The 25,050-nt window shown below is 54.1% G+C and overlaps 12 protein-coding genes across 12 annotated transcripts; 6 read left to right on the top strand and 6 right to left on the bottom strand.

Moving 5' to 3' along the window:
- Positions 1-486: 486 nt before the first annotated feature.
- On the bottom strand, positions 487-1,659 carry DSM5745_06881 (uncharacterized protein; the record flags this gene model as incomplete). Its single annotated transcript, XM_026748897.1, has 1 exon — positions 487-1,659. The coding sequence occupies one exon, from the start codon at positions 1,657-1,659 to the stop codon at positions 487-489; it is 1,173 nt and encodes a 390-aa protein (XP_026603201.1).
- Positions 1,660-2,142: 483 nt separating this feature from the next.
- On the bottom strand, positions 2,143-3,381 carry DSM5745_06880 (TauD/TfdA family dioxygenase; the record flags this gene model as incomplete). Its single annotated transcript, XM_026748896.1, has 1 exon — positions 2,143-3,381. The coding sequence occupies one exon, from the start codon at positions 3,379-3,381 to the stop codon at positions 2,143-2,145; it is 1,239 nt and encodes a 412-aa protein (XP_026603200.1).
- Positions 3,382-3,715: 334 nt separating this feature from the next.
- DSM5745_06879 (OPT family oligopeptide transporter) lies at positions 3,716-6,050 on the top strand (the record flags this gene model as incomplete). The annotated part of the gene is made up of 3 exons (XM_026748895.1): positions 3,716-3,854; positions 3,909-4,076; positions 4,120-6,050. 3 exons carry the CDS (start codon positions 3,716-3,718, stop codon positions 6,048-6,050), a joined length of 2,238 nt encoding a protein of 745 aa, XP_026603199.1.
- A 1,391-nt stretch (positions 6,051-7,441) lies between these two features.
- On the top strand, positions 7,442-8,228 carry DSM5745_06878 (putative oxidoreductase, short-chain dehydrogenase/reductase family; the record flags this gene model as incomplete). Its single annotated transcript, XM_026748894.1, has 2 exons — positions 7,442-7,808; positions 7,861-8,228. 2 exons carry the CDS (start codon positions 7,442-7,444, stop codon positions 8,226-8,228), a joined length of 735 nt encoding a protein of 244 aa, XP_026603198.1.
- A 376-nt stretch (positions 8,229-8,604) lies between these two features.
- DSM5745_06877 (alpha/beta fold hydrolase) lies at positions 8,605-9,630 on the top strand (the record flags this gene model as incomplete). Its single annotated transcript, XM_026748893.1, has 1 exon — positions 8,605-9,630. The coding sequence occupies one exon, from the start codon at positions 8,605-8,607 to the stop codon at positions 9,628-9,630; it is 1,026 nt and encodes a 341-aa protein (XP_026603197.1).
- Positions 9,631-9,663: 33 nt separating this feature from the next.
- DSM5745_06876 (glycoside hydrolase 5 family protein) lies at positions 9,664-10,978 on the bottom strand (the record flags this gene model as incomplete). The annotated part of the gene is made up of 4 exons (XM_026748892.1): positions 9,664-9,730; positions 9,791-9,980; positions 10,052-10,517; positions 10,577-10,978. 4 exons carry the CDS (start codon positions 10,976-10,978, stop codon positions 9,664-9,666), a joined length of 1,125 nt encoding a protein of 374 aa, XP_026603196.1.
- A 1,537-nt stretch (positions 10,979-12,515) lies between these two features.
- On the top strand, positions 12,516-13,322 carry DSM5745_06875 (lytic polysaccharide monooxygenase auxiliary activity family 9 protein; the record flags this gene model as incomplete). The annotated part of the gene is made up of 3 exons (XM_026748891.1): positions 12,516-12,573; positions 12,621-12,974; positions 13,039-13,322. 3 exons carry the CDS (start codon positions 12,516-12,518, stop codon positions 13,320-13,322), a joined length of 696 nt encoding a protein of 231 aa, XP_026603195.1.
- Positions 13,323-13,587: 265 nt separating this feature from the next.
- On the bottom strand, positions 13,588-14,949 carry DSM5745_06874 (MCT family MFS transporter; the record flags this gene model as incomplete). The annotated part of the gene is made up of 2 exons (XM_026748890.1): positions 13,588-14,547; positions 14,605-14,949. 2 exons carry the CDS (start codon positions 14,947-14,949, stop codon positions 13,588-13,590), a joined length of 1,305 nt encoding a protein of 434 aa, XP_026603194.1.
- Positions 14,950-15,290: 341 nt separating this feature from the next.
- DSM5745_06873 (putative Zn(II)2Cys6 transcription factor) lies at positions 15,291-17,702 on the top strand (the record flags this gene model as incomplete). The annotated part of the gene is made up of 4 exons (XM_026748889.1): positions 15,291-15,337; positions 15,381-15,849; positions 15,968-17,569; positions 17,616-17,702. The coding sequence occupies 4 exons, from the start codon at positions 15,291-15,293 to the stop codon at positions 17,700-17,702; spliced, it is 2,205 nt and encodes a 734-aa protein (XP_026603193.1).
- A 387-nt stretch (positions 17,703-18,089) lies between these two features.
- DSM5745_06872 (uncharacterized protein) lies at positions 18,090-21,020 on the top strand (the record flags this gene model as incomplete). The annotated part of the gene is made up of 1 exon (XM_026748888.1): positions 18,090-21,020. One exon carries the CDS (start codon positions 18,090-18,092, stop codon positions 21,018-21,020), a length of 2,931 nt encoding a protein of 976 aa, XP_026603192.1.
- A 385-nt stretch (positions 21,021-21,405) lies between these two features.
- DSM5745_06871 (uncharacterized protein) lies at positions 21,406-21,986 on the bottom strand (the record flags this gene model as incomplete). The annotated part of the gene is made up of 2 exons (XM_026748887.1): positions 21,406-21,582; positions 21,642-21,986. The coding sequence occupies 2 exons, from the start codon at positions 21,984-21,986 to the stop codon at positions 21,406-21,408; spliced, it is 522 nt and encodes a 173-aa protein (XP_026603191.1).
- Positions 21,987-23,722: 1,736 nt separating this feature from the next.
- DSM5745_06870 (Fatty acyl-CoA reductase) lies at positions 23,723-24,910 on the bottom strand (the record flags this gene model as incomplete). Its single annotated transcript, XM_026748886.1, has 1 exon — positions 23,723-24,910. The coding sequence occupies one exon, from the start codon at positions 24,908-24,910 to the stop codon at positions 23,723-23,725; it is 1,188 nt and encodes a 395-aa protein (XP_026603190.1).
- Between the last annotated feature and the right edge of the window lie 140 nt (positions 24,911-25,050).

The raw sequence follows: 25,050 nt of genomic DNA, 5'->3' as shown, positions 1-25,050 counted from the left end.
GTGTCGGACAGAAATCATGGCGGTTGGGTGCATGGAACCAATACTGATGGATTTCCTTTGTAAGGCGTCTGGCGTTGAGTGTTAGAAAAATACAAAAAAAGTGTTTTGCATTTTGTTTCTTCTGTAGTAGTGTTGTATATCTCATGTAGAATGTATTAAAAATCCTGAGTGCTTGATATCTAGCTTGGCCTTGTAGGGCTTCGGCCAGGGATCTTCCATCAATTACCGTAAGAAGAGCTGCACCCCGCTCCAGCATAAGATACAGTGGACTATGGGAGTTAACAGGTCCGTTGTTCAGAGAGCCATTACACTTGCGTTTCTGGTATAAGTCACTATCGTGGCTGTAAGCTACTGGAGACAGAGGGTGCACACGAATAGGAAGTGCTTTTTGTCAAGAAACATTAACCAAATGGTCGACCGAAATATCTTCTTAGTTGAGACAGGCCGGTCTCATTCACAATGACTGGAGATCAAGCAACACAATACCTATATTTTATTCCCCCTCAGCTCTGTGAGAGCATCGCTCAAGGACATGCGAGCCTCAGGAGTTGCCTCCGTCAGACGACGAGCAACGGAATGCAATCTTGACGCTCCAGCTCCGCCATCAGTGCAAGTATCGCTTTTCCCCGCGAAAGACAAGAGGATCCTTCCATACGCCCAACAATCCGTAGCAACCCGTTCCTTAAATGGCGCGGTGGTCGGGATAAACTCGTTACCTGCCCGCATCGCCTGTGACATCTCCGGTGAGAGCCATTCCCAGCTAAAGCCCCCAGTTCCCCCGATATCAATCAGGATGGCGTTTTGGTGGGCGTCCAGGACAACGTTCGCCGGTTTCATGTCAACATGAGCCCGGCCACGCAGGTGCATTATTGCTAATGCTTCCCCAATCTGCAAAGCCCACTGCACCAGCAACGTGTCATCTACCCCCTCGCTCTGTTGGATAGTATCCTCGAGGGATCCCCCGGGGTAGTACTCAAGAAGGAGCCCTGTGATCACTAGAGATGCCATGTCCGCCGAGGGGCATGTCTTGTACGGGCTTTCCGATACGACCAGGCCGATCAGTTGTGCGACGTTTGGCTCGCCGCTGAATTGAACGAGGGCGTCAAGTTCATCCAAGAGGTGCTCGGTATCTCCACGCAAATAGATGGGCCGGTCGACCGACTTGTAAGCGAACTTTCGGTCCTCGACTAGGACTATAGACACTGTTGCATCGATCACGTCAACCACCTGCAAGTGGCTCGCCTTGAATTGTCGCAGCCCTCGGTGTGGTTGTTCATCAATCGGTGGATAAATCACTCTATCTGGATCTTCCGTGACCGTGCAGCGCATTCTGGTGGCGACCGTCATGAAATAGTTGTCTGAGGCTTGAGTCCCAGGATGCAGGGTAAGCGAGCCCTGGGTCTGCTCATCCAAGGTCAAAGCAATCTTTGTAACGGTATCGTCCAAGAGCTGTAGCTGGGTGAAGTCAATGGCTTCGATAAACTGTCGGAAAAGCGAGCGCCGCTTTAAATAACCCAGATTCCGCACTGAATCTGGCAGAGACCAACCTGCAGCGACTTGCATCCACCACTTGGAGCCGTTGCTGTGGAATATGGCGGTCTGAGATGGGTGGTCGCCCATGCAGTCGTGGAACGCTTTGAAGTCCAGCCGTTCAGACATCTTGTATTGCTGTACGGAGATTTCTTTTTGCTGCAACACAAAATATGTGGGAGACTCGACGGCAAAGGGCGGGGGTGACACCTTAAATGAAAAGGGGGTTGCTCTCCAGGCTACCTAGGCAGAGACGGTGTTGCCTAAAGAACCCGAGTATGGAAGGCGGGCTACATGGATATATATCTTCATTCTTTGGTCGGCGGCAATTGCACAAAATCTCTATCTGAGCTCGATAGCTCCTCGCCTGTCCTCCTTTCAAAATCATCTACATGTTGTCGCCGATCCGAAGCTTCATACCACACTGCCTGGATGATGTTGTGAAGATCAAGGACTGGCCGTCGCTCGGTTCGACTACCTAATTAGGAAAGAGCAACCAAGCATCGCACCTTCCTGTTCTGGAAGACTATACGAAGCTTGTACGACCAGGATCGCCCGGTTCAAATAGCCACTTACTACGGCCACTATTACTGACAGGATAACAAGACAGGTCTACTGGCTCCTCACAAACGGCTCAAGAGGAAAGACGGCCTTCTCCGCATCAACAGCAGCATACACATATTCCCACCGCGACTTCAGTCCCTCGGGCGTCTCCCACGCCAACTCCGGATCGCGAAGCCACAGCCTTACCAGATGCCGCCTCTTCTCGTCCGAATCCGTGAAGCCCGCCCGCGCATGGAAAATCGACAGATTATTCACGACCTGAATATCGCCCTTGTGGAAGTCAAGAGCGACCGCCGACTTTTCAGCCAGATAATGCAGCGCATCCAGTGCCTCCGCTTGAGCTTCCGTAATCGGGGGCAGAGTCGCAGCGCGAGGCTTACCCCAGTACCCGGTAAACCCACGACGGGCATACTGGATGATCAGTCGCTCTGGCGCATCGGAAGTCGGAGGCTGGTGGTATAACAGCGGACGACTGATGACCTCTGCGCCCTGCTCCGCGATCCACGGCTCAGCAAGGGTATGGATGAGGTCCGGCCGAGTGCGTGCAAGCTCATTGTATACATGCCAGCTGCTGGAGAGGTAGCTCTGTCCTCCCTCAGCCGCCTCTTCAAGGGCAAACAAGGTGATTATATCGCCTGCGTCGGTGTGGAATACTTGCTTCTCAGTTGTATACGCCGGGGCCTTGATGGTCTTGGTGTCGACCTTGCGGCTGAGATCGGTGATGTGGGCGAGAACGACGTCCGCTGGTTGTCCCTGCCAGTTGTTGTCCTGTCGACCGCGAACCGGCGCAATGTGCGATGTGAGACCGGCGTAGATGATGAAGTTCTCTTCGCGTGTGTACTGGTCGACGGGGACGCCGCGGATTACCTTGAAGCCGCGGCCTTGATGGATTTCTTTGGAGATGGCACGAAGCTTATCGTGCAGCTTAGGCAGGGGGAATGCCTCTTGGTTGACGAGACCCAAGGGCAGATTGAGACCTGTCTTGTCAGTCTCAACGTCTGTTGAGAGGGAGGTTGACATGCCCTTGAAGTGCTGGAGAGCCTGGTCGACCTCCTCCAAGTCGTCTTGAGTAAGATGATAATTCCAATCATATACCTCGCCGACCGTCTTTCCATCCCAGGCCAGATCGGACTGGAGTTCCCGCGGAAAGCCCTCCGGCAGCGTGGTTTGGAGCTTCTCCTTCTGTCGCCGCTCCGTGCGAGCAGCGTACTTGATAGGATCAGGCAGATACTGGATGTCGGGCTGGCCGACAGGACCGATAGGAACGGGAGGGACAACAACGGACATGCTGGCGTTATCTCGAGTGGATGGACGGAAAGTGCAGGAGGGCAGTTCCCCTCCTCTCATATGATGCCGACCGGGTCTCGCCATCCCTGTCGCTGATGGCGTTAGCACCCCGCCACCAGCAGCAGCTCTAATCAAAGACGGCTAAGCATCGCCAAGGTGGATCATGGCGTATCCAAGATGGTGCCTTTTTGTTGTTTCTGGTGATATCGACCATCCCCTCACTTAAGCGCAAATCGCACCATTTCCGATGTAACCCCAACGCTTGACCGACCCTAAGGTATAAGACACTGCGCCCCGGATCTGGAGAGACGGTTGACTTCAATAATTTCACACCATGGAGGCCCCTCCGTACAAGGCCAGTGCGGTCGTCGAGGCAGTCGACAAGGACAATGTCCGGACTGAAACCCCCGAAGGCCAGATCCAGTTCGAGGACGAGGTCGAGTATGTCAAGGGCCATCCAGTGATCCACACCGGTCAGTCTGCATCCAGCTTGATAGGGTAGAATTCGCCGACGCTGACCCCTGCAGGCGCCGACGTCTCACGCTTCATCGTTTCGGACCGCGACGACGGCGATCCCTCGCTGACCTTTCGCTCCGTCGTGCTGGGGACCATCTTCACTGCTCTGTCGAGCGTCATCACGATCCTCTACGTCTTCAAGCCGGTCCAAGTCCAGGTCTCGGCTGTCTTCCTGCAGTGTATGTCTCTCCCTAAAGACCGACCGTGGTCTAACCCTAGCAGTGCTCGTCTTCATCTTCGGCAAGGCCTGGGCGACCTTTACGCCCCGACCGGAGCGAGCCAAATGGACCTGGCTGCAGAAGGTCATGCGATTCATGAACTTTGGCCAGCATTTTGGAATCAAAGAGCATGTCGTCGCGGCGCTCATCGCGTCATCCGGCAACAACGGTCTTTCTGGTGTCGAGGTGCACGCGGTTGAAAGGCTGTTCTACGACTTCCACATCTCCGCGTCCACTGCCGTCTTGAGTACTTTCTCCATCGCGCTCTGTGGCTTCGTCCTCGCAGGCATCCTCCGCCCTCTGATCGTCTACCCAGCTGAAATGGTCTACTGGTCGACCCTGCCGCAGGTAGTCCTATACCAAAACTTGCACTTCAACCCGCGCGACAACAAGCGCCGCCTCATCAAGTTCGGCTGGGCATTGGGCATCGCCGCCGTATGGGAGCTCTTCCCAGCGTACATGGCGACCTGGCTCGGCGGCGTCTCGATCTTCTGTCTCGCATCACTGGGTGCACCAACCCACACGCGGAAGATCTTCACCACCATCTTCGGAGGCGCGTCCTCAAACGAGGGCCTAGGGCTATTCAACTTCTCGCTCGACTGGCAGTACATCCAGAGCACGTACCTCTGCCTCCCATTCAAGCAGCAGGTCAACACCTGGATCGGATACGGCATCTTCTACGTCGTCATGGCGGCGCTCTACTACGGCAACGCCTGGGACGCGCAGACCTTTCCCTTCATGTCGTCGGCGCTTTTCCACAGCAACGGGACGTCCTTCTCGCCGGACTCGATTACCAGTGCCAAGGGGACAATCGACTACGATAAGCTTCAGCAAGTCGGACTCCCGAGTCTAACGTCCAGTACAGTCTGGGGATACTTGACGCAGAACCTCGCGCTCGGCGCGCTGATCACGCACGTCTTCATCTTCTACTGGAAGGACATGGCGACGGCCTGGAAGCAAGCGCGCAGTCGGACGCAGCCGGACCCGCATTATCAGGGCATGCTCAAGTACAAGGAGGTCCCGATGTGGTGGTACTACGCGTCGTTTGTGCTGGCGTTCTTCGCGGGCCTGATCGTCACGATTAAGGGACAGACAACGCTGCCAGCATGGGGGTACATCGTCGCCTTGATCCTCGGCGCCTTCATCGCGCCCTTCTCCTGCGTTCTGTACGGCCTCTACGGCACAGGCGTGTCGACGAACCAGCTCTCCAAGATGGTGGCGGGCGCTCTGCACCCCGGCCGGCCTCTCGCCGGATTATACTTCGCCAGCTGGTCGCACCAGGTCATCCTGCTGTCCGTCAACCTCGCAAACTGGCTGAAAGTCGGGCAGTACACGAAAGTCCCGCACCGCGTCATGTTCGGCACGCAAGTATACGGGACCCTCCTCGGCGCAGCTCTCAACTACATTGTCATGATCACGATCGTGTCCAACCAGCGCGAGATCCTGCAAGACCCGATCGGAAACAACGTGTGGAGCGGCTCAACGGTGCAAAGCCTCAACAGCCAGGCCATCACCTGGTCGCTCGCAAAAGAAGTCTACGGCCGGTCGGGGCGGTACCTGGTCGTCCCGCTGGGCCTGGTCATCGGGCTCGCATTCCCGGTCCTGCACTGGACAATGATCAAAACCTTCCCCCGAATCCGCAACTGGCCACTGAACACAGCCATCGTCCTCGCGTACGCCGGAAACACGTACTACGGCAGCACGTCGTGGATCTGGAGCAGTATCGCCGTCGGGGTGTTCAGCCAGTTCTGGCTGCGCAGGAGGCTGCCGCGGGTGTATAACGAGTACAACTACCTGATTGGGGCGGCGCTGGACGGGGGCTCGCAGGTTGTTATCTTCGTTCTGTCGTTTGCGGTGCTGGGGGCTAGTGGGATTGAACGGCCGTTTCCGAGGTGGTGGGGGAATCCGGATGGGAATCCGGATCATTGTTTGTAGGTTCTCGTTACTGAGACTGTGGATTATGGAGGTGGTTGAGTGGGTATATAGCAAATATGATCGAATGACAAGCCTATACTGGGCGTAGCAAAGACGTGAGTACCTGGTCAGCAGGCAATGATCTTGCCATGGGTAGATGTACCCGGTAGAAGATAAACGATGCCCTGGGGATGAACGCCATCCGTACCAAAGAAGTCAAGCTCCAGTGCGAAAAAGCTGCCATAGCGTCCCGTGCGTTCGCCAGTTGGTAGGCAGACAAGACTCGTGAGGATGGTACATGGGTGCCGCAAGCGATGGTACTTAGTGAAGCCCGCTGTGCCGTAGATCTATCCCTTGTCAGCTCTCTTCACCAACTTTGATCGATGGAAGATGTACCACGGCAAAATGTGCCAATAAGGCCAGATCAGAGCAGGTGCGTAGGTCCCCAGAGGACGATGATCTCGAACGTTCCGGCTGTCGCAGCCATGATCTGATGGTTTAGGCCGTCCGCCATCAGTAACCTTACCAACGTTCCCAGTAAGGTAAAGCAACAGAGGGTGGGCGTCTCGATATCTTGGACGATTCCAACTCGCTGCAAGTATGGAAATCACGAGCATTGTCAGGTATACCCAGCCACCAACGGTTGCTTTTACCCGCATAGCTCGGACACGGTAAAGGATCTCATTAATCAACCACAGAATTCACCCACAATAGCGTACAGCGCCGTTCTCATCGTGGTCTGCCTTCTTGCTCAAATCTGTTCCGTCCCAATTGCCCCCGGGCCGTCGCAACGCTGAAGACCGAGGGCGCAAGTCGACAACCAGCGACGATCAACGCATGGTGTCCCAGCTGCGGTATATTCACAAACTGCGGGAGTCATTTTTATTGGAGAATTCCAACGCGTCTCAAGCCTTTTGAATCTGATTCCTTCCGAGTGGCGGTGTGTTTGTTTTCGCGGTCGCCGTCGCCGTCATGGCGCTGCAGGCGCTGCAGGCGCTGCAGGCGCTGCAGGCGCTGCAGAGGGACGCGAGGGGCAGGTGGATGGGATGGAGCTCATAACACTCCTCTGGCAAGTACCGCCAGCTATAAAAGTCCGACTTCAGTGAGGAAATAGAGCAGAGATGTCGCGGGTGTTACCGACTCAAGTCACGAGTGGCCGCTCGGAGATAAGAGTGGTCGTCGGTATACCGGTACCGGTGGGAGGGGAGACAAGCTAAGGGGCATTAATCCAGAGACTCTCATGCAGGGCGTCTGCAGCCCGCATCAGCAAGCTAACATTCTTTTCTTTTGTTAAAGGAAGCAAAGAAAGTCCGGGTGGTGGGCGTAAACCAAGCGGAGACCGGGCATAAGTCCAGCTTATAACACTTTCCCCTCCCTTCTTCCTCAACACCACGTCTATAGATCAGATCATCATGTCGCTCTCCGGAAAAGTCGTCCTTATCACCGGCGCCTTCAAAAGCATCGGCAAAGCGACCGCCAAGCGCCTGGCCAGCGAAGGCGCCAGCCTGGTCCTTAACTACAACACCGACGCCTTCTCCGCCAACGAGCTAGTTAACAAAATCGGCAATAACCGCGCCCTCGCCGTGCAAGCCAACGCCTCTAAACTCCCAAAAATCAATCGCCTGGTCAAAGCAACCGTCGCCAAGTTCGGCAAAATCAACATCCTTATCCCCAACGCCGGCATCCTGCCCATGCGCGATCTCGAACACACCACCAAGAAGGACTTTAACTTTACCTACAACCTAATGGTCAAGGGGCCGTACTTTCTTGCACAGGCACGTTACTCTTACCAAGTCCAGTAAGAGCTAATTAACATCGCAACAAAAAGCAGCAAAGCACATCCCCCCCGGCGGGCGCATCATCCTCGTCTCAACAGGCGTAACAATCCTCTCAAGCATCGCCCCAACATACCTCCTCTACGCCTCCGCCAAAGCAGCCGTTAAACAAATAACGCGCGTGATAGCCAAGGACCTCGCGCGCAACGGGATCCTGGTTAACTACATCGCGCCGGGCCCAACAACAACAGGGCTCTTCCTAAACGGCAAGTCCAAGCAAATGATCAAGATGGTGGAGGGGTTCAGCCCGTTCAACCGCATCGGCGAGCCGGAGGAGATTGCCAATGCGCTGTTTTTCTTGTGCAGTAGGGATAGTAGTTGGGTTTTAGGGCAGGTTCTTTATGTGAATGGGGCAATGGCTTAGTTGGAGCGGAGCGGATGTATTGTTTTTAGCCTAAATATGATAAGTTTATGTCATTGCCAGTCTTGTGCTCTGTCTACAATGGATCAAGGTCAGCTGCAAACCCGGGTTCAACTGTAGCACAAACAACACTCGGACATACATGCTTGCAAACTACAAAACAAGACTAGGAACAATACGCTGATATTGGATAGGGAAACATGGCCTGGGCTAATCCAAACAGCCAAGCCATCAGCAACAAAAGCACAAGGCTGCATTCACCAATCAGTCTCCGCTTGAACAGAGCCCGTTGTTCAGCTCCAGTGCAATACAGGAACCCCGCCCGTTGGATGAGATCCATTGCCTTCTTAACTGCCTGGCTGAATATAAAAACAAGAATATGCCTGAAGGATCCCTACCTCTAAGAGCTACAATGGACTCCGAGTTAACAACCGCCCTACCACAAGGTCCAACTCCAACCTCAGCTACCGTGGTCTCAATCGGCACACACAGCCTCTCCTACACGGTCACCGGTCCCTCCCTTGACCCGTTCGACCCCCTCGTCATGATATTCCCCGGCGCCGGCGACGTCGCATCGTCCTACATCGCCGTCGAGCGTCTCCTGCGCCCCTTCACACGGACCCTCCTCTACAACCGCTCCGGCCTCGGACGCAGCACGACCTCCCCGGTAAAAGCGGACTCAACTGCACAGTATCAGGGCCAGGCAGTTACCGCCGCAAGGGATCTCAGTACACTCCTAGAACACGCCCGAATCAATACACCCCTGATCCTACTCGCGCACTCCTACGGCGCGATCGTAGCGCGGGAATTCCTGCATCTTCACCCCGAGCGCGTGGTCGGCATGGTGCTCGTCGACGCGTCGACCGAGCGCGCGAGCGAGTTCTTCAAGGTCCCGGATGAGAACATCGGCGCTGTGATGGGCACTCTGAGTTACGCGCGTGCTACCGGGTTACGAAGCCAGACGGTACTGAGTGCTGACGAATGGAGGGTTCGCGCGAAGGAGATCATCGCGAGCTTGGACGGTGCAGCCGTTGAAGCGGGCAGTTTCCACGAGGTGTGCGAGACGCTGAAGTGCAAACAGCAATTTGAGAAGCAGGCGTTGGGGAATCGGCCGTTGAGTGTTATCCGGGCGAACACGGCCAGCGACTACGAGGCTATCTATGAGAAGGGTGTTGCTGCGGGGAATGGCACGGAGGGGCAGAGGAGGGCGTTTAGGGAGCTGTTGGATCGGTGGGATGGGATTGATGGGATGTTACAGGGGGAGCAGCTGTGGCTGTCGGCGAATACGCGTTTCGTTAGACTGGAAGACTGCGGGCATAATGTGCATCTTGTACGTCCGGATGTTATTGCGGAGGAGGTGAGGTGGGTGAGGGATAGGGTTAACGCGGCCAGCCCTAACATCTGAATGCTATGCTATGGATGCTATGTCATCCAGGCTCTATTGTCGCCGATTCAACTTGTTCACCTCTTTCGCATGCTTGTAAACCAGCTCCTTTGCTTCAGCGCTGCAGCAACACGTTAGCAATGAGCTTCCTGCCAGAGAAGCTAACGTGGAGGGAGCATACTCATCCAGATAGATCGTAAACCCGTCATCATGGTTCCGCCCGTACGAATACCCCGAGAACCCATACTGCCAAAACATATCAGGCATCTTCTCCTTCAGGCTAATCTTCTGCCAGCCACCGACGGCTTCCAGGCGCGTAATATTCGATACCGTCCCGAGATTATCCAGGCGGCCTTGGGGGGTGAGCCAGCCTACATCACACCACATCAGTATCCAGGACAGGGTGTATGCACGAGCACGGGGTAGACAAAGAGGGACGCACCATATTCCTCATGCACAACCGGCTTCCCAACCCTCCTCGCAGCCCTCGCATGGTCCCTTATCCACTGATCCGTCCAAGGCACAGTCTTACTCCACCAATCCGGGTAAGAATGAAAGACCCCGAAATCAATATGTTTCAGCTTCAGCTCCTCCTCAAAATCACCCCCGTCCGACCCGTTATACGCCCAGTCATCAGAGTCGTAGTTGAACCCGCCCTCCCCGCCCCACGTCACCAGATGATGCGGATCAAGGCGTTTGATGAACGTGCTCATTTCGTCGATCCACGATGTTAGCAGCTCGGGATTACACCCGTCTTCGCTCCGCGGCAGATTCCGCACCCCGTCTGCACCGCAGCGTGGCTCGTTGGCGAGTTCCCAGGCCATGATGACGGGGGAGTCGCGGTAGCGGGTGACCATCTCCTTGACGTAGCGCTTGAACGCCTTCTTGATCCTCGGGAGGCGGTAGAACTGTTCTCACAACATCAGCACACCCTCTCCTTCAGTTACCAGAAAAGACGTTGACATACATCATCATGATACCTCCCCCCCAGATTCACCGTATAAACATCCATCCCGCCATAATCGGCCCAGTTATTCGTCAGCGCGACAATAAGCTTGATCCCCGTCTTCGCCGCCGCATTAACGACCTTATCGAATGGCTCGAGGTCGATCGTTGACTTGCCGTCCTCCCACCACTGGAAGACGATCTCGGTTGCGCCGGCGCCTTCGCCGCCGTAGTCGGGGAGCCCGCCGTCGATGGAGGTCACGTTCTTGTCGTTGAAGCCCCAGGTGCGGAAGACGTTTAGGCCTGCGGCTTTTGCGGCGGAGAGGCCGAGTTCGACGTCTGTTTGGTTCTGTGGAGAAGGTTTGTTAGGTGGTCGACTGAATGGGAGTGAGAAGGTGAGAAGGTGTGTGGGAGGGAGATACATTATTGAAAGGGAAGTAGTATGCATTGCTGCCGGCGAAGTAGAAGTCCCTCCCATCGAGCTGGAACTTGTTTCCTTTTGTTGTGACGAAGCCTCTTCTGGCAATTGCGCTGCCTGTCAGGAAGGCAATTGATAAAAAGCTGGAGAATCGCATGTCGGATAGCGGGTGCGACGAGTGCTCTGACCGTCCCATCATGAAAAGAGCAGCTTCGAGGTACCTTATATCCAGTATCCCGGGAAATCAAGGCGTTCTAGTCCCAATGCACTATGAACCCCGGAGAGACGCCCGCCTTGGCCGCACTGTATGAAGCAATCCCCGCATTGCTGTTGCGGAGATCAATCATACGAGCTTGCCGGTTGGTAGTCATAGCGATGTTACTGAAAGTGCACAAACTTTCATACTTCCGACAGTACCGGATATAATCACGGCAGACGCAGAACCTGTTTTCAATTACGTTAGCCAATAGGTTCAAAGAGGGCAGACGTTGCAATCGCGAAGATCCATTCAGGTATGGCATGGTTGTCGTAGAGGCCGATTGCGCTAGAACAGATTCGATGCGGAGGGTGGTACTCCAGGCTTACCCCGCAAACGAACATCGGCAAGGTCAAAATAGACGGCGTTCTTATTTACTACCCTAGCTAGGCCAGATCCAGTACTGTTGATTTTCCGGCAGCTGGTCGTTGCTGGTGGGCCGAGTGGGCTGTCCGCCACAGCGCCCATTCATAAACTCCAACATAACGAATTAGATCGAATTCGGATTCCATCATCATGCCAAGATAAAGCTCATTATTGGCAGGCCGCAGTTAAAGAGCCAGACACTTGGCATTGTGGGCTTGCAATGTATCTGGCGCGGACCCTGTTTGATCGGCATTGGAGCGTTGCCGTAGCCGCCAGGAGTAAGTTCACTTTTCAGGGAGTCAGAGTCCAGCCTATCGATTTCAAAGGCGAGATTGGATAACCAGTCGCTTTCATGGAGGCACTCGGACATGTCGCGACGGTTGGGTTCGTTTCCACATTTGAGGGTTCTGGTGGGTTTACCAGATCCAGTTACGGCTTCGCATTCAACCCGTAGGTCTACCAAGCAGGGCAATGTAGACTCGAATGGTGCAATCCCTAGGAGGGTGGACCCAAAGCGAGAATCATACCTGTTTCTAGTGAGTGCAGGACTTTAGACTAAGATATTTAACAAAACTTACCACTAGACCATCCGGGCGCTATGTAACATCTACAAAGTTCCGGATAGATTGAACCACGGATATAGGAGACGGGCCATTGCTCCCGGCTGCTTGGACAGAATGCATTGGCTGTCGGCATTCAGGTACAGCGATCGGCGCCAATCTACATGAACCATCTGGCTCCAGCTAGGCTTTGACCCGGCGCTTAGAAAGGGTGGGATTCTCTCCGGCGAGGCTATAAGTATCCGCTACATTTTCCCCAGTACCCTCGAATCCAAAGCATTCTTCTCCTATACTCATACATTCTTTTCTTCTCTTCATTTCTACTTCTCAAGCGCTTCTGGAAAGTGCTCTCATCTTCACCATGAAAGCCGGTCTTTTCCTCGCCACGGCCTCGATGGCCCTAACCGCCTCAGCCCACTGTAAGTGCCTCATTCCTATCCCATAATACAGCCCCTAACCCCCCCAGACGTCTTCCCTGCCCTCATCCAAGACAACGCCCCAACCGGCGACTGGAAGTACGTCCGCGACTGGACCGGCTCCTACGGCAACGGCCCCGTCGAAGACGTAAGCAGCCTCGACATCCGCTGCAACAAGGACGCCAGTACCGCGGGCAACGACACCGACACCCTCCCCGTCACAGCGGGCTCAGACATCGGCTTCACGGTGCGCAGCGGCATCGGCCACCCTGGGCCGCTCCTCGCATACATGGCCAAGGCGCCCGGCGACGCTAGCGACTTTGAGGGTGAAGGCCAGGTCTGGTTTAAGATTTACGAGGACTTCCCGACGGTGGGCGACAATGGACTTACATGGCCGAGTAACGGTGAGCACATACTCTCCCTTCCAGTACTCAAGAAGAACAGTCGGAGGCTGATTGAGGCGTGTAGGCGCAACAACCGTGAACTTCACGATCCCGGCGTCCCTGCCCGACGGCGACTACCTCCTGCGCGTGGAGCACATTGCGCTGCATGGGGCGGGTACGGAGGGCGGTGCGCAGTTCTATCTTTCTTGCGGGCAGGTCAGCGTCACTGGTGGTGGGAACGGGGATCCTGCGCCGCTGGTTGCGTTCCCTGGCGCTTATGACCCGACGGATCCTGGGATCCTGATTAACATTTACTGGCCGGTGCCGACGAATTATACGCCGCCTGGGCCGAAGGTTTGGAGGGGGTAGATTTCGTTAGCTTTGGATGTTTGCGTATATAGCTGGAGATGGCGTTGTGGGTTGTTTGAGATGGATGATGTGGTTAGGAGTGGAAATCGCATGCGAGAATAGGAGGATCGGCTTCAATTGGCTTGTATTGCGCTGGACGCACATTTGGTATCTTTAGCTAGAGTTGCAGAACGACTTTTCATAGACGAGGCCGTAAGGAATCTATCAATCAGTGTAGACAGAGTAGAGAAGTTGTTACTCAAGTACATCAACATAGAAAGCACAGTTAAATCCGTCCAAATAGCCCCTGCTCCGTAACAGTCTTGCTCAACAACGCAATAATCCCTCCTGCCAGACACATCACCCCACTGAAGATAGACAGCTCAGAGAACCCTCCATAATGGTCAACAAGCACACCACTAACCGGCGGTCCGATCAAGACGGCGCACCCGCAAAGCGCAATGCCCATGCCAAGGTACGTCCCCAGCTCCTGAGGGTTCTTCGGCACGGTCGTCAACGCAGCACTACCACCCGAGATGACGGTGCCGGACCAGAAGCCGAAAACGGCAGAGAAGACAATGAGCGAGGCGTTGGATTCTGCCTGATTCATGCAGCAGATAATGACGCCGGTCGCAATTCCACCAACTCCAAATGCGTTGAGGCGACCGAATTTGTCTGCGAGGATGCCCGGGATGATGCGCCCGAATGTCGACGCGCCGTTGAGGATGGCGGCGAGATACGAGGCGAGCGTTGCATCCATACCCCGGGAGACGGCGTACGTCGGGATGAAGAAGATCGGGCTGAACATGCCTAGAAGCTGAAAAAACATTGCTATAATCAGGATGACAAAAAGGGGTGATTTCAAGGCACCCGGGATGAAGAAGGCCGTTGTGCGTGGTGGGAGGCGCGCGGTTACGGTAAGGCAGGAGATAGCCATTGGGACGAGCATGACGAACGCAATGATGCGAATGGACCAGCCGAAGCCCAGCGAGGATGAGTTGAGCATCTTGGACAGAGCAATTGGGAAGACGACGCCGCCAATCGAGGACCCGGCGATGGTGAGCCCCAATGCTGCACCGCGTTTCTTGTCAAAGTACTGCGAGACCGCGGCCATGGCTGGGAATTGCAGCATCCCCGTTGAGATTCCGACGAGGACGCCCTGCGCAAGCATGAACTGCCAGTACTTGGTGCAGAGGCTTGTCATCATCAAGGCGAAAACGTAAATAATGGCCGGTGGACGGATTACCTGAAGCTGTTAGTACAAGCTTGGAAAGAGAGATGTATGATGTAACAGGAAACCTACCCATGCACCGTAGCGATCAAACAGCGGGCCTGCAAATGCACCGGTTGCGAATTGAAGGAAGGCAGACAAGGATCCGATCCAGGCGATGCTGTCGGTGGACTCGTGGGATAGCTGGTGGACGGCATAGTATTCTTGGAGAACGCCGAAGGAGTTTGCAAAGCCGAGCGTGGAGAATATGGTGCATGATGCGCCGACAGCAACTAGCCATGCTTTGAGTCCGCCATCTGGGGCAGGGCCGAAGTTGTCCTCGATGGTGTCTGGTGCCTTCTCGTTGCTTGTGTTTTGGTGGATTTTGGTGGTAGATGACGCTTCCGGGTCGTGGATTGCTTCTTTCGGGATCGACATTGTGTCTAGAGTCTGGGCCAGATAGAGATATCTGTAGAGGAAAGATTTAATTGTTCTGCACTGAATCTGAATCATGGGCGATGTAGTGAATCCTTATATGGTCATTGGGTATCCTCGGGGTATTCGGGGTTAAGCTCGGACTCGGGGAAACCGGACTCGGAGCGGGATAAGGCGGGCCATTCGGACCAGAGACGCAGCTTCTCTCCACAACAAACGACCGTCATCTTCTTCCTTCTTTTTCTTCTCCAAATTTGCTCTGTCGACTATTATCGACACCGGGACTGCCAATCGATCAATTGATTCTTGCTTTGCGATTGCAGTTGGGCCACAACGCAAGCGAAATGATCGCCGCTCCGGGACCCGAGCGACGGCGAAGACGGCCAGCAGTGTATGCCCGTTGCACGCTTCGTGGACAGCACTAATCTGGACAGATCATGCTCTCTCTGTCGGAGACGTAAGATCAGATGCAATCGCGAAAGTCCATGCAGCAACTGCATCAAGTCCAAAGCCGAACCATGCGTTTACGACGCCGAGGCTCTTCCCCGACCGCAGCAGCATCTCGGATTTAGCCGGACGGCCGAGCTGGATCTCTGCAAAGCCACAAACGATCGCCAAATGCTGCCTCCAGACGCAGTCGCGTCCCTTCCAAGCTATGCGTCAAGATCAATCCCCTCCAGCACGAAAGGCTCGTCGTCCCAGGCAAGCCACGCTTCGGTTTCGGAGGTGGAGTCGATGAAGACGAGGATTAGGCAGCTGGAAGAACAATTGGCCAAGGTCGCGGAGCCTACGAGACCACCACCGCCGCCCTCTCAGAGCTCCAGGATGGAAACCAGCACGTCCGAGATAGCAGGGACGTTCCACATCAACCACGAGAGCCGCATGGGCCATGATTCGCAATTCGTCAGTCGCAACGTGGTGATACACAAAAGCCGCCTTTTTGGCTCGAGTCACTGGGCGCAGGGGGCATCAATGGCGAGTCTTCCTGCGAGTACTTTATCTTCATTTCTAACCGGCGCAGTTTCGAGATGTTTTTGAGATGATCGAGCCGTTCATCCGGGGGAAGGCCTCTAAAGTTGGTTTTGGCATCAAAAGGTGCAAAGAACTGGCAAGGACCATCAAAGCACAACGAACGCCTCAATGGCCTACGCCGCCAACCTCAGACCTGCCTCCGAAAGGCGTTGCCGACGAACTGGTTGACTGTTACCTTCGTACCATCGAGACGACGTTCCGAGTCCTGCACGTGCCCACGTTCAAGACCGAATACGACGCGCTGTGGGTGTCCGATGCACAACCTAGCACCGCATTCACAGTCCAGCTCAAACTAGTCCTCGCATTAGGAGCCATCACGTATGATGAACGATTCTCCATGAGGCCGTCCGCGGTTCGCTGGGTGTATGAAGCACACACCTGGCTCTCCGACCCTGACTTCAAACCTCAACTTAACATGCAGGCTCTTCAGAGCAGGGTACTTCTGACACTGGCCCGAGAGATAATCAATGTTGGTGGCGACTCGACCTGGATATCTGCCGGCGCACTTCTCCGGACTGCCTTGCACATGGGGCTTCATAGAGATCCCTCGGCTCTGCCACCCAGGTCGACGCTTGCAGCTGAGATGCGGCGGAGACTATGGAACACAATTCTAGAGCTATGCTTGCAGTCGAGCATTTCCTCCGGTGGAGCGCCTTTGTTGTCCCTTAACGATTTCGACTGCGCGGCCCCGGGAAATTTTGATGACGAACAACTCATGACCGAGGATCCGGTACCGAAGGCCGACGATGAGTATACCCAGACATCAATTGCCAGAGCCTTAAGAAGAACCTACCCACAGCGCCTTGCTATCGCAAAGTTCCTCAATGACCTCGGTTCATATGGCACGTACGAAGGGACTCTCCGGCTAGATGCAGAGCTGAGAGAATCCTACAGAGCGGTTTGTAGGACACTCCGGGGCTATTCCAGCCGCGGTCCATCTCCTTCGAAGTTTGAGACATGTGTTCTCGACTTCATGATCCACTACTACGTGTGCTGCCTGCATATGCCATTATTCGAAAAATCCCTAGGCGAAGCGGCGTACGCATTTTCCCGGAAGGTCACCATCGAGAGCGCTCTCAAGATGTGGTACGCCATCTACCCGTCCTCAACAATCATCAACTCCGCTCGAGGCGAGGATGCATTGGACAAAGGTAATATAACTCGCTTTGTGGAATGCGGGTTTGGTTTCTTCCGCACTGGTTCGATGGTCGCGACCATGTTTGTCTCGCTGGAGCTCAAGACCCAGCTTCAGGACGAAGATAGCCTCGGACCCAGTCCGTACCGTGTCGATTTATTCTCCCTGCTGTGCGATGCAAGAGAGCGTTCTTGGAATATGATCGAATGTGGCGAGACTAATGTCAAAGGTTACTTACTGGCGTGCCTCGTAACGGCCCAGATCGAGGGGCTCATGAAGGGCGTCGAGGCGAGTAGGCTCCCAGAGTATCTTCTGCAAGCCGCAGAGGCAGCGGAAGACCGCTGTCTCGCTTTCATGGAGGAGAAAGCCGGTCAGGGACAGGTTGGTGGTAGTACCGAGACCCTGGACCAGATGTCTGCGAATACGGCGCCGTTCATGGGTGACTGGGAGTTCATCGTAGGTTATCGCATTCTACTCGACAACGCAATGCTAACAGTCTTAGATGACCGACTCTTTCCTCAACTATCCGGGCAACATTGAACCAATCAGCTGGGTGTTGAACAACGAAACACGACCGTTCATGATGTAACCCAGAACCTGGCCAATTCGCAATCACTGACTCAGTTCCTCCACTGACGTGCTAATGAAAATCAACGCAAATCTAAACGAAGCTCATTGCCTATCGGAGCAGGATTAGTTCCCTTGCTAGCGGCGCATCTTGTTTGTACTATGAGTCTATGACTCCATCGTGCGCATTGAGTCATCGCTGCAGCCAATCGGATCGCGGCTTCATCTCAGCATCGCGCCTTCCTCCATCTACAAGGCAGCAATATCGGAGCCTACTTTCCTACCTACAGGGTATTTAAACTCTGGTCTTCCCATAGCTGGCCCCAGTCCTTGTGTTCTCTGCCATCTATTTCACCAGACGCGACCGCACTGTGTTTCACCATTCGATACGAAGACCCGCAAGCCGACCATGTCCTCGAACACAGAGTACTCGCAGACTTTGCAGCACATTACAGATGCGAAACTCGATGAGCTCTCCAACAAGCGCCAGATCTTTTTGAAGCGCAAAGCCGATGCGTTGGCAGAGGCGGAGGCTCAAGACACTCCAGCCGAGAAGCTTCGGGTTCTATCCAACGGAGTTAAGACCTGCTTCGACGTTCGTGTCAAAGACGACGGCCGTGTGGCGGACCCCATACATAGCGACCGCCGTCTGATCACGGAGCTCTCGAGCCTAGACCGCTTTCTAAAGCAAGCTCAATACGATCCGTCTATTTCGCAGGATACCCTGGAGCGATGGCGCCGCTCTTTGCTGAGAGTGCTCGACGTCCAGACTCTGAAATACGAGTACGCGACGCTGTTTGCCCAGCTCACCATGGAGTGGTTGTCAGTCAAGAGAAATCCCAAGTCGGACGCGTCCAAATCAGAAGGGTTCGAAAAGGTGGCGAGCTCTGAGAAGATAGAGTCGAGAAAGCAGTGGGAAGACTTCGTGTTCACCCCGGTCGATATTGAGGCCGACACCGTCAAGACTTTTCTCAGCGATCTCTTCACGAGCCCGGCCAATCCGTCTACCTTGTCTGAAGAAACAACGGCCGACAACGCGAAAGCCGTTGTCAAAGCGCTAGACAGACTACGCGAGAAGGTCACCAATTTTGAGACTCGACTAACCAGTTCGTCTCAGTTTGACGTCCCTACTCTAGACTGGGTGATATCTGGCCTTATCAGTTCAGACCTTCCAACCGAAAAGCAACGCGCCGTCCTGCGAGACTTCTTGAAAGACCGCACTGTCTTGGCCGAGTTGGCCGATGTTCTGAACATGCGCCTCGCCGCACTGCACTCCTGGTCATGGGGCCCGGAGGTCACCGTCGAACAGCGAAGGCAGGTAAACGGCTCGTACCAGGTTCATATGCACGAGGACCTTATCCAGGCAATCTTTCTACAGTACTTGGGTGTCAAGTGGTCTGTATTCTTCAAAGAAATCTTCGGGGACTTCCGCAGGACGAAAAACGTGTGGACTTCTCCACGGTCAATTGTCCCAGCTATCGACAAGAAACGGCGGGCGTTCTTCCTCGACCAGCGCGATGATAACCCAAATTTGCAGATCGTTAGAGAATCCATCCATCGGAGTGCGTACTTTGTTTCCCAGCTTATGAGTGGTGTGACGCAAGTGAGAAAGGAGGAAGAGGGGGAACAAGAGGCCCAGGTCAGGGTCGCCTCCTCCAGCGTTCGTCATAAGAAGATGGCTCCACCAGCGCCTGCCGCCGCCAGGTTCATGAGCTGCCCTTCCGATGATGAGGAGGCAGACGAGAGCGACGAGGACATGGGCTTCGGTTTATTCGACGACGACATGCCCAATGATGACTATGACCCCGACCAGTCCTACTTGGCACCGTTTCCGGACAGTATTATGCGACCAACGAACCAGATGCAGGCGAAGCAAAACCTTCTACTTCTGCTCAGCGCAGATATTACGATCAATAAACGGCTATATGGCGAGATCACATGCTTCCGTACCCAGTACGAATCACTGTATTCAAGCCTGTCTCATCCAACCATTCTTGCGGTCCTCGGCTTCTTTGGCGTCTCTGAAAAGTGGCTCAACTTTTTTGAGCGGTTTTTGGCTGCCCCGTTGAAGTTTGCTGATGAGCCTAACGCTGAACCCCGTCTGCGTCGTCGCGGTACGCCTGGCGCTCATATTTTGAGTGAGGTCTTCGGAGAGACAACCCTGTTCTGTCTCGATTTCCTGATTAATAAGGAAACGAACGGCGAGTCGTTGTGGAGAGTCAACGATGACCTCTGGTTTTGGTCTCGCGGCCAAGAGACCAGCATTGCAGCGTGGAACGTCGTTCAGAAATTCAACAAGGCAATGGGTCTTACCTTGAGCACCGAAAAAAGTGGCAGCGCAAATATCGCTTCCGGCACCAGTGCCGCTAGCACGATTGAATCCCTGCCCACAGGTAAAATCCGATGGGGCATGCTCTATCTCAACCCCAAATCAGGGCGTTTTGAGATTGACCAGGAGACGGTGGACTCCCACATAGCAGAGCTCAAACACCAACTCAAAGACAAAGAAGCGAGCATCTTCAGCTGGATTCAGGCATGGAATTCCTACGCGTCTACCTTCTTCACCTACAACTTCGGCACGCCCGCCAACTGCTTCGGCCAGGAACACGTTGACATGATGCTCCAAACGCATGAGCGCATCCAGCGCGAGATCTTCTCGTCCGGCCCGACCAACTCCAATGCCAAAGGTGACAAAAGCGTAGTCACATTCCTGCGCGAGACGATCCAGTCCCGCTTCGGAAACACCTCTATCCCAGATGGATACTTCTTCCTCCCCATCGACCTCGGCGGTCTGGAACTCTCCAGCCCATTCATCAATCTCGTCGGCCTCCGCGACGCCGTCACGGAAAGCCCTGACTCCATAATGGACGGTTTCTTCAAGGCCGAAAAGGACTGGTATGATACCTTGAAACGCCGCTACGCAGCCAAGGACAAAGACCGCGTCATCGCGCAGCATAAAGGCTTCAAGCCAGACGACGTGGACACCTTCATGTCCTTCGAAGAGTATACCCGCCACCGTGAACTCCTCAACTACAACTTCGGCGGCCAACTGCTCCATGTCTACGGGAATCTCCTCCGCCGGCCATCCCAGCAGGTCATTGAACATGACCCCACTAGCGCCGTCGCCGCGGGATTCGGCCAGCTGAAAGATCAGTCCGGCTTGTCTGGCATCAAGGGCAATTGGAGCTCCATGACCCCGTACTGGAAGTGGGTTGCGCAGCTCTATGGGCCTGAGATTGTGGACTTGTTTGGCGGGTTTAATGTTGTTGAGCCTGGACTCTTGCCGATTGGTTTGATCAGCCAGTTCCGTAGTGGGAGGGTTAGTTGGAGGGAGGAGTAGGCTGTGGCCGTTTGTATAAATTTCTACCGCAAGAAGGAAACAGAATGCCAATGCTTGATCTTTCTCCTACTTTCGCGTGTTTAGCTCTACCTCTTTGTAAGGCGTGTAATCTAACCGTGGTCTTCCCTATCAAACAGTTACGATGTAATCCAGACGCAGGAATATTCCATCCCCGTAAAAAACCCAAATCTCATAAATCTCATAAATCTCATTCACGAACCCCTACAGAGTATATGCAAGCAACTCCAACCCAACCACCAGAAGCCACCACTACCTCCCCAGCGTCCCAAACAACCCATCCATCAGCCCAACAGAACCCAAATTCGTCCACGGCTTCAAATGATGCGCATCATGCGAAACAAGCAGCCAGGGTATCTCCCCCTGCTCATGTATATGAAACGCAATGACCTGCGACAACGCACCCATGGCAAACTGACTCAGGACATGCGCGCGCATGCACGCCGAAAGCAGCACCGCGCTGCCAAAGTTGACCAGCACGAATTCCACGGGGTGGCTGTAGTACGCAGCCAGCGACACACTCTCCACGAAGCGGTGATGCACGCTATGGATGCGGCGGTAGAGGAAGCCCGTATGCAAAGCGTAGTGCAGGACGTAGAATACGATATCGAAGTAGAGGGCTCCCTGTGCGAATCCACTTAATAATTGCGTCCAGGTGGGCATTGTGCTGGATACCGTGCTGAGGGATGTCTGGGTGAATGGGACGCCGCGGATCCGGGAGACGGTGTAGAGGAAGCTGGCGTGGGATGTGGTTGCCAGGCAGATGTTTGTGATGGCTAGGGGGAGACAGCGCAGGAGTGCGGCTCTGGCGGTTGGTCGTGAGTAGAAGGATTTGAGGAAGTAGGATAGGAGAATGGTTAGTTGGAGGAGGGCGCTGCCGGTTACTTCGATGGCTGCTGGGGGGTAGCGGGTGACGATGGAGGACCATGTGGATGAGAAGGAGGACATGTTGGAATGGGGTGTGAAATATGGATACTTGGAGGAAAAGAAGGCCTGCGTTTGGGGATTTACTGGCCTCCAGCTGACATATATACGACGATAGGTGCACGGGTACCCGAAGCGATCTATATAGCAGGCTAATGTACAAGGTAAGCGCTAATGGCAATCAGGTGGCTCTGCCTTTTGAAATATGGCAGGCTCAGGCGAGGCTTTGAGCAAAGTGATAGGTATATGGAATCCGCTGGGCCTCAGCCTCAAGATAAAGAGTCTTGTCGAAGGCAAAAAGATGCGAATGTCTGTACCTAGGCAGACGGGACCACGGATAAAGCCAACTGGTGGTTGAAACAGAGAAGCAGTTCCCGATTTTCTTCGCCATCAAGTATGTCAGGTATTAGGTATCTAAGACGGTACTGAATTTTGTTTGTATAAACGCAATGATAGGCGATTATTGTGGCAGAATTGTGTTTTGAAACCGGAGCTGGATTGTTACCGAGGGTTGAAAATATATTTTGCTCCGCTCAGGGTGATGCCTTGGAGAATTTGCTGGAGAATACTCCGTAACAAAAACACTGGTCCAATGGTCTACCATGCCTTTGAATAAGAAGCTACCAGTGGGCTGGCTACGATATACTAACGCTATCCTGCACTGACGGTTGGTTGGCGGCTGAATGCAAGCAAAAAAAAATAAGAAAAATAGAAGATGCAATGCATCATCCGTGAATCGAACACGGGCCTCATCGATGGCAACGATGAATTCTACCACTAGACCAATGATGCTTGTTGCTGAAGGACTGTCTTTTATTTGATTTGATAATACAAAAATCAACCTCCTTTGCCATCATTGCACAATTCCTGGTTTCCATTTTGCAAGACACCAAACACAACTTCTCAGCCCATCAACAAGCCTCATCACGGGCACAAACTCCGACCTTCGCGATAGGTACAAGTGGGTACTCGCAGAATCAACGCGCGAAAATACCCGCCAGCAAGAAAGCAAGCGAACAACCGACTCACTGTTGCCGCGACGATATCCTACCTAGTGGACGGTGCAGACAGACAGCAACGCGTCGGTTCATCTTGGCTTTCATCTTTCATCTCTCCGACAAGACACAAGACAAGCTGAACAATCTCCACTACGAGGTCTGCCACTCGCAGTCTACAATACTTCATTTCTAGCGAGAATGCCTGCTCCCGTTTACACGCTTGGTTGTTTTGCCCGAGGGGATCCGAGCGACGCTAGAGGTGTATGCCACACCTATTTCTCTCGAAGGCCTGGAGAATAGCCTGAGCTCAATTCCCAAAGCATGACTTGGCAGGTAAGAGGTCGGTCACTATTTTCGGTAAGGAAAGAAGCTCTGTGCCAAGTTGGAGACGGGCAATGGATCGTTGGCGCAAGGAGAGCTGAATCAGGAGGGAGGCAGGGAGATACAATGGTATCTGCCAGCATCAAAAGCTGGTTTGTTTCTCTCCGAAGGATCAGAAAAACGTCCGACCTGCTACATTGCTCGGGCCCTGTGCCACAGCGGTCGGTCTCCCAGCTGTACGCCATCTTGCTACCTAGTTGGTGATACAAACAACGGAATAGCATGCTGGCTACGGCTACTACCACAGCGTGATCCAAACTACTGCCAATTGAGTTAATCATTCGCGTCGATTCTCAGCACGGACGCGAAACGAGAGCTATGGAATTCGCTGTATAAACAAATGTCTGCCGGACGCGAGAAGCGAGTTGAGACAGAATTGCATCACTCCTGGTTGCCATCTAGCATTGCCCGATACATCCTTCGAATGCGTCGCTCCATATGAGCATGTGGATCATGGTTCGCCGGGACAAGTGCGAGGGGACCAGTGACTTGTTTTTGATATTCTGAACGCTCACACGTAACGTGGAACTCCGGCGCATCGTCCATATTATCCAAGTGATACTTGCTCTGCCACATGATGGCCGTCGAAGGGCGCGGTTTGCGGAACAGCTCTGTTATCTCCAGCGCTGAGAGGCACTGCCTCGCGGTGGCCATAAGCTCTGCCGCCGTTCGACGGACATACAGCTGCGAAGCGCAGTGGACGACCCCTGTTGTTCTCGCAGCAAGGTGAAGCAGACAGCTGCTTGCCACGAGATCGACAGGAACTTCTTCGAAAGGACGGTCGGTATTCCCTACCCGACTGAGGTCCGTCAAGCTGAAGCATAGAAGCAGAGTGTGCATCGGTATTGCTTTGTCGGGACCATATAGAGCAAAGGGCTCCGAGATTGCTGGTCCAATGGCCGCCGGACGAATAATAAGTACGGGGATCGATGAGGATTGACGCAAGAGCAGCCGTTCTGCTAGATGCTTGGCCTGCCCATACGGCCAGAGGTATCGATCGTCCTTTTGCAGTTTCGAGGAGTCTGCGCCTGGAAGACCTAACGCTTCTTTATTTGCATCCGGAGAATCAGGAGGGGAATATATTCGTTCTTCGATCGATCCTCCAGGCAGGAAACCGTTCACAGCAAGGCTGGAGAAGTGAATGAACAAGCGGACATGGGGAAAATCAGCGATCATTTCGAAAAGAGCAGTTGCTGTCTGGCAATTGTCTCGGACGGACTTTTCGAGCTCCTCGACAAGCGATATATTCGCAGCGGTGTTGATGACTGTCGTGACTTCACTGCGCAGTTTCTCGCGGACGGCCGGATTGAGTCCCAAGCCTGGTTTGGACAAATCGCCGGTGATCAATTCGACCTTTCCAGTATCGAGGATATCGTCGATCTGCTGCGGCATGCTAGACTCCCATTTACGAACTGCATCGCTCACGGATCCGCGGCACAAGGCGTAGATTTTCTTGGTGGGCAGACGCAGGGCCAGCTTGTACAGCAAACAACCGCCCAAGCTGCCGGTGGCACCGGTGAGAAAAACGACTTCGTCCTCAAAACGACGCAAATAGTCATCGTCTGCCATATCGTCTGGCATACTATCGCTGAAGACGGAGTTGGAAGCCTTGAGGTTGAATGACGGGAATGCTGATAAGGCCCATTGTCAGCAAAGTCTCGAGGACAACGCAGTACCTCGGCAAACATGCCCATGCATGTGGCGGGGTC

This window comes from Aspergillus mulundensis (assembly GCF_003369625.1).
Source record: "Aspergillus mulundensis strain DSM 5745 chromosome Unknown scaffold_6, whole genome shotgun sequence".
Classification (NCBI taxonomy): Eukaryota; Fungi; Ascomycota; class Eurotiomycetes; order Eurotiales; family Aspergillaceae; genus Aspergillus; species Aspergillus mulundensis.
The sequence above is the reverse complement of the archived record's forward strand: the minus strand, read 5'-3'. Positions and strand labels throughout refer to the sequence as shown.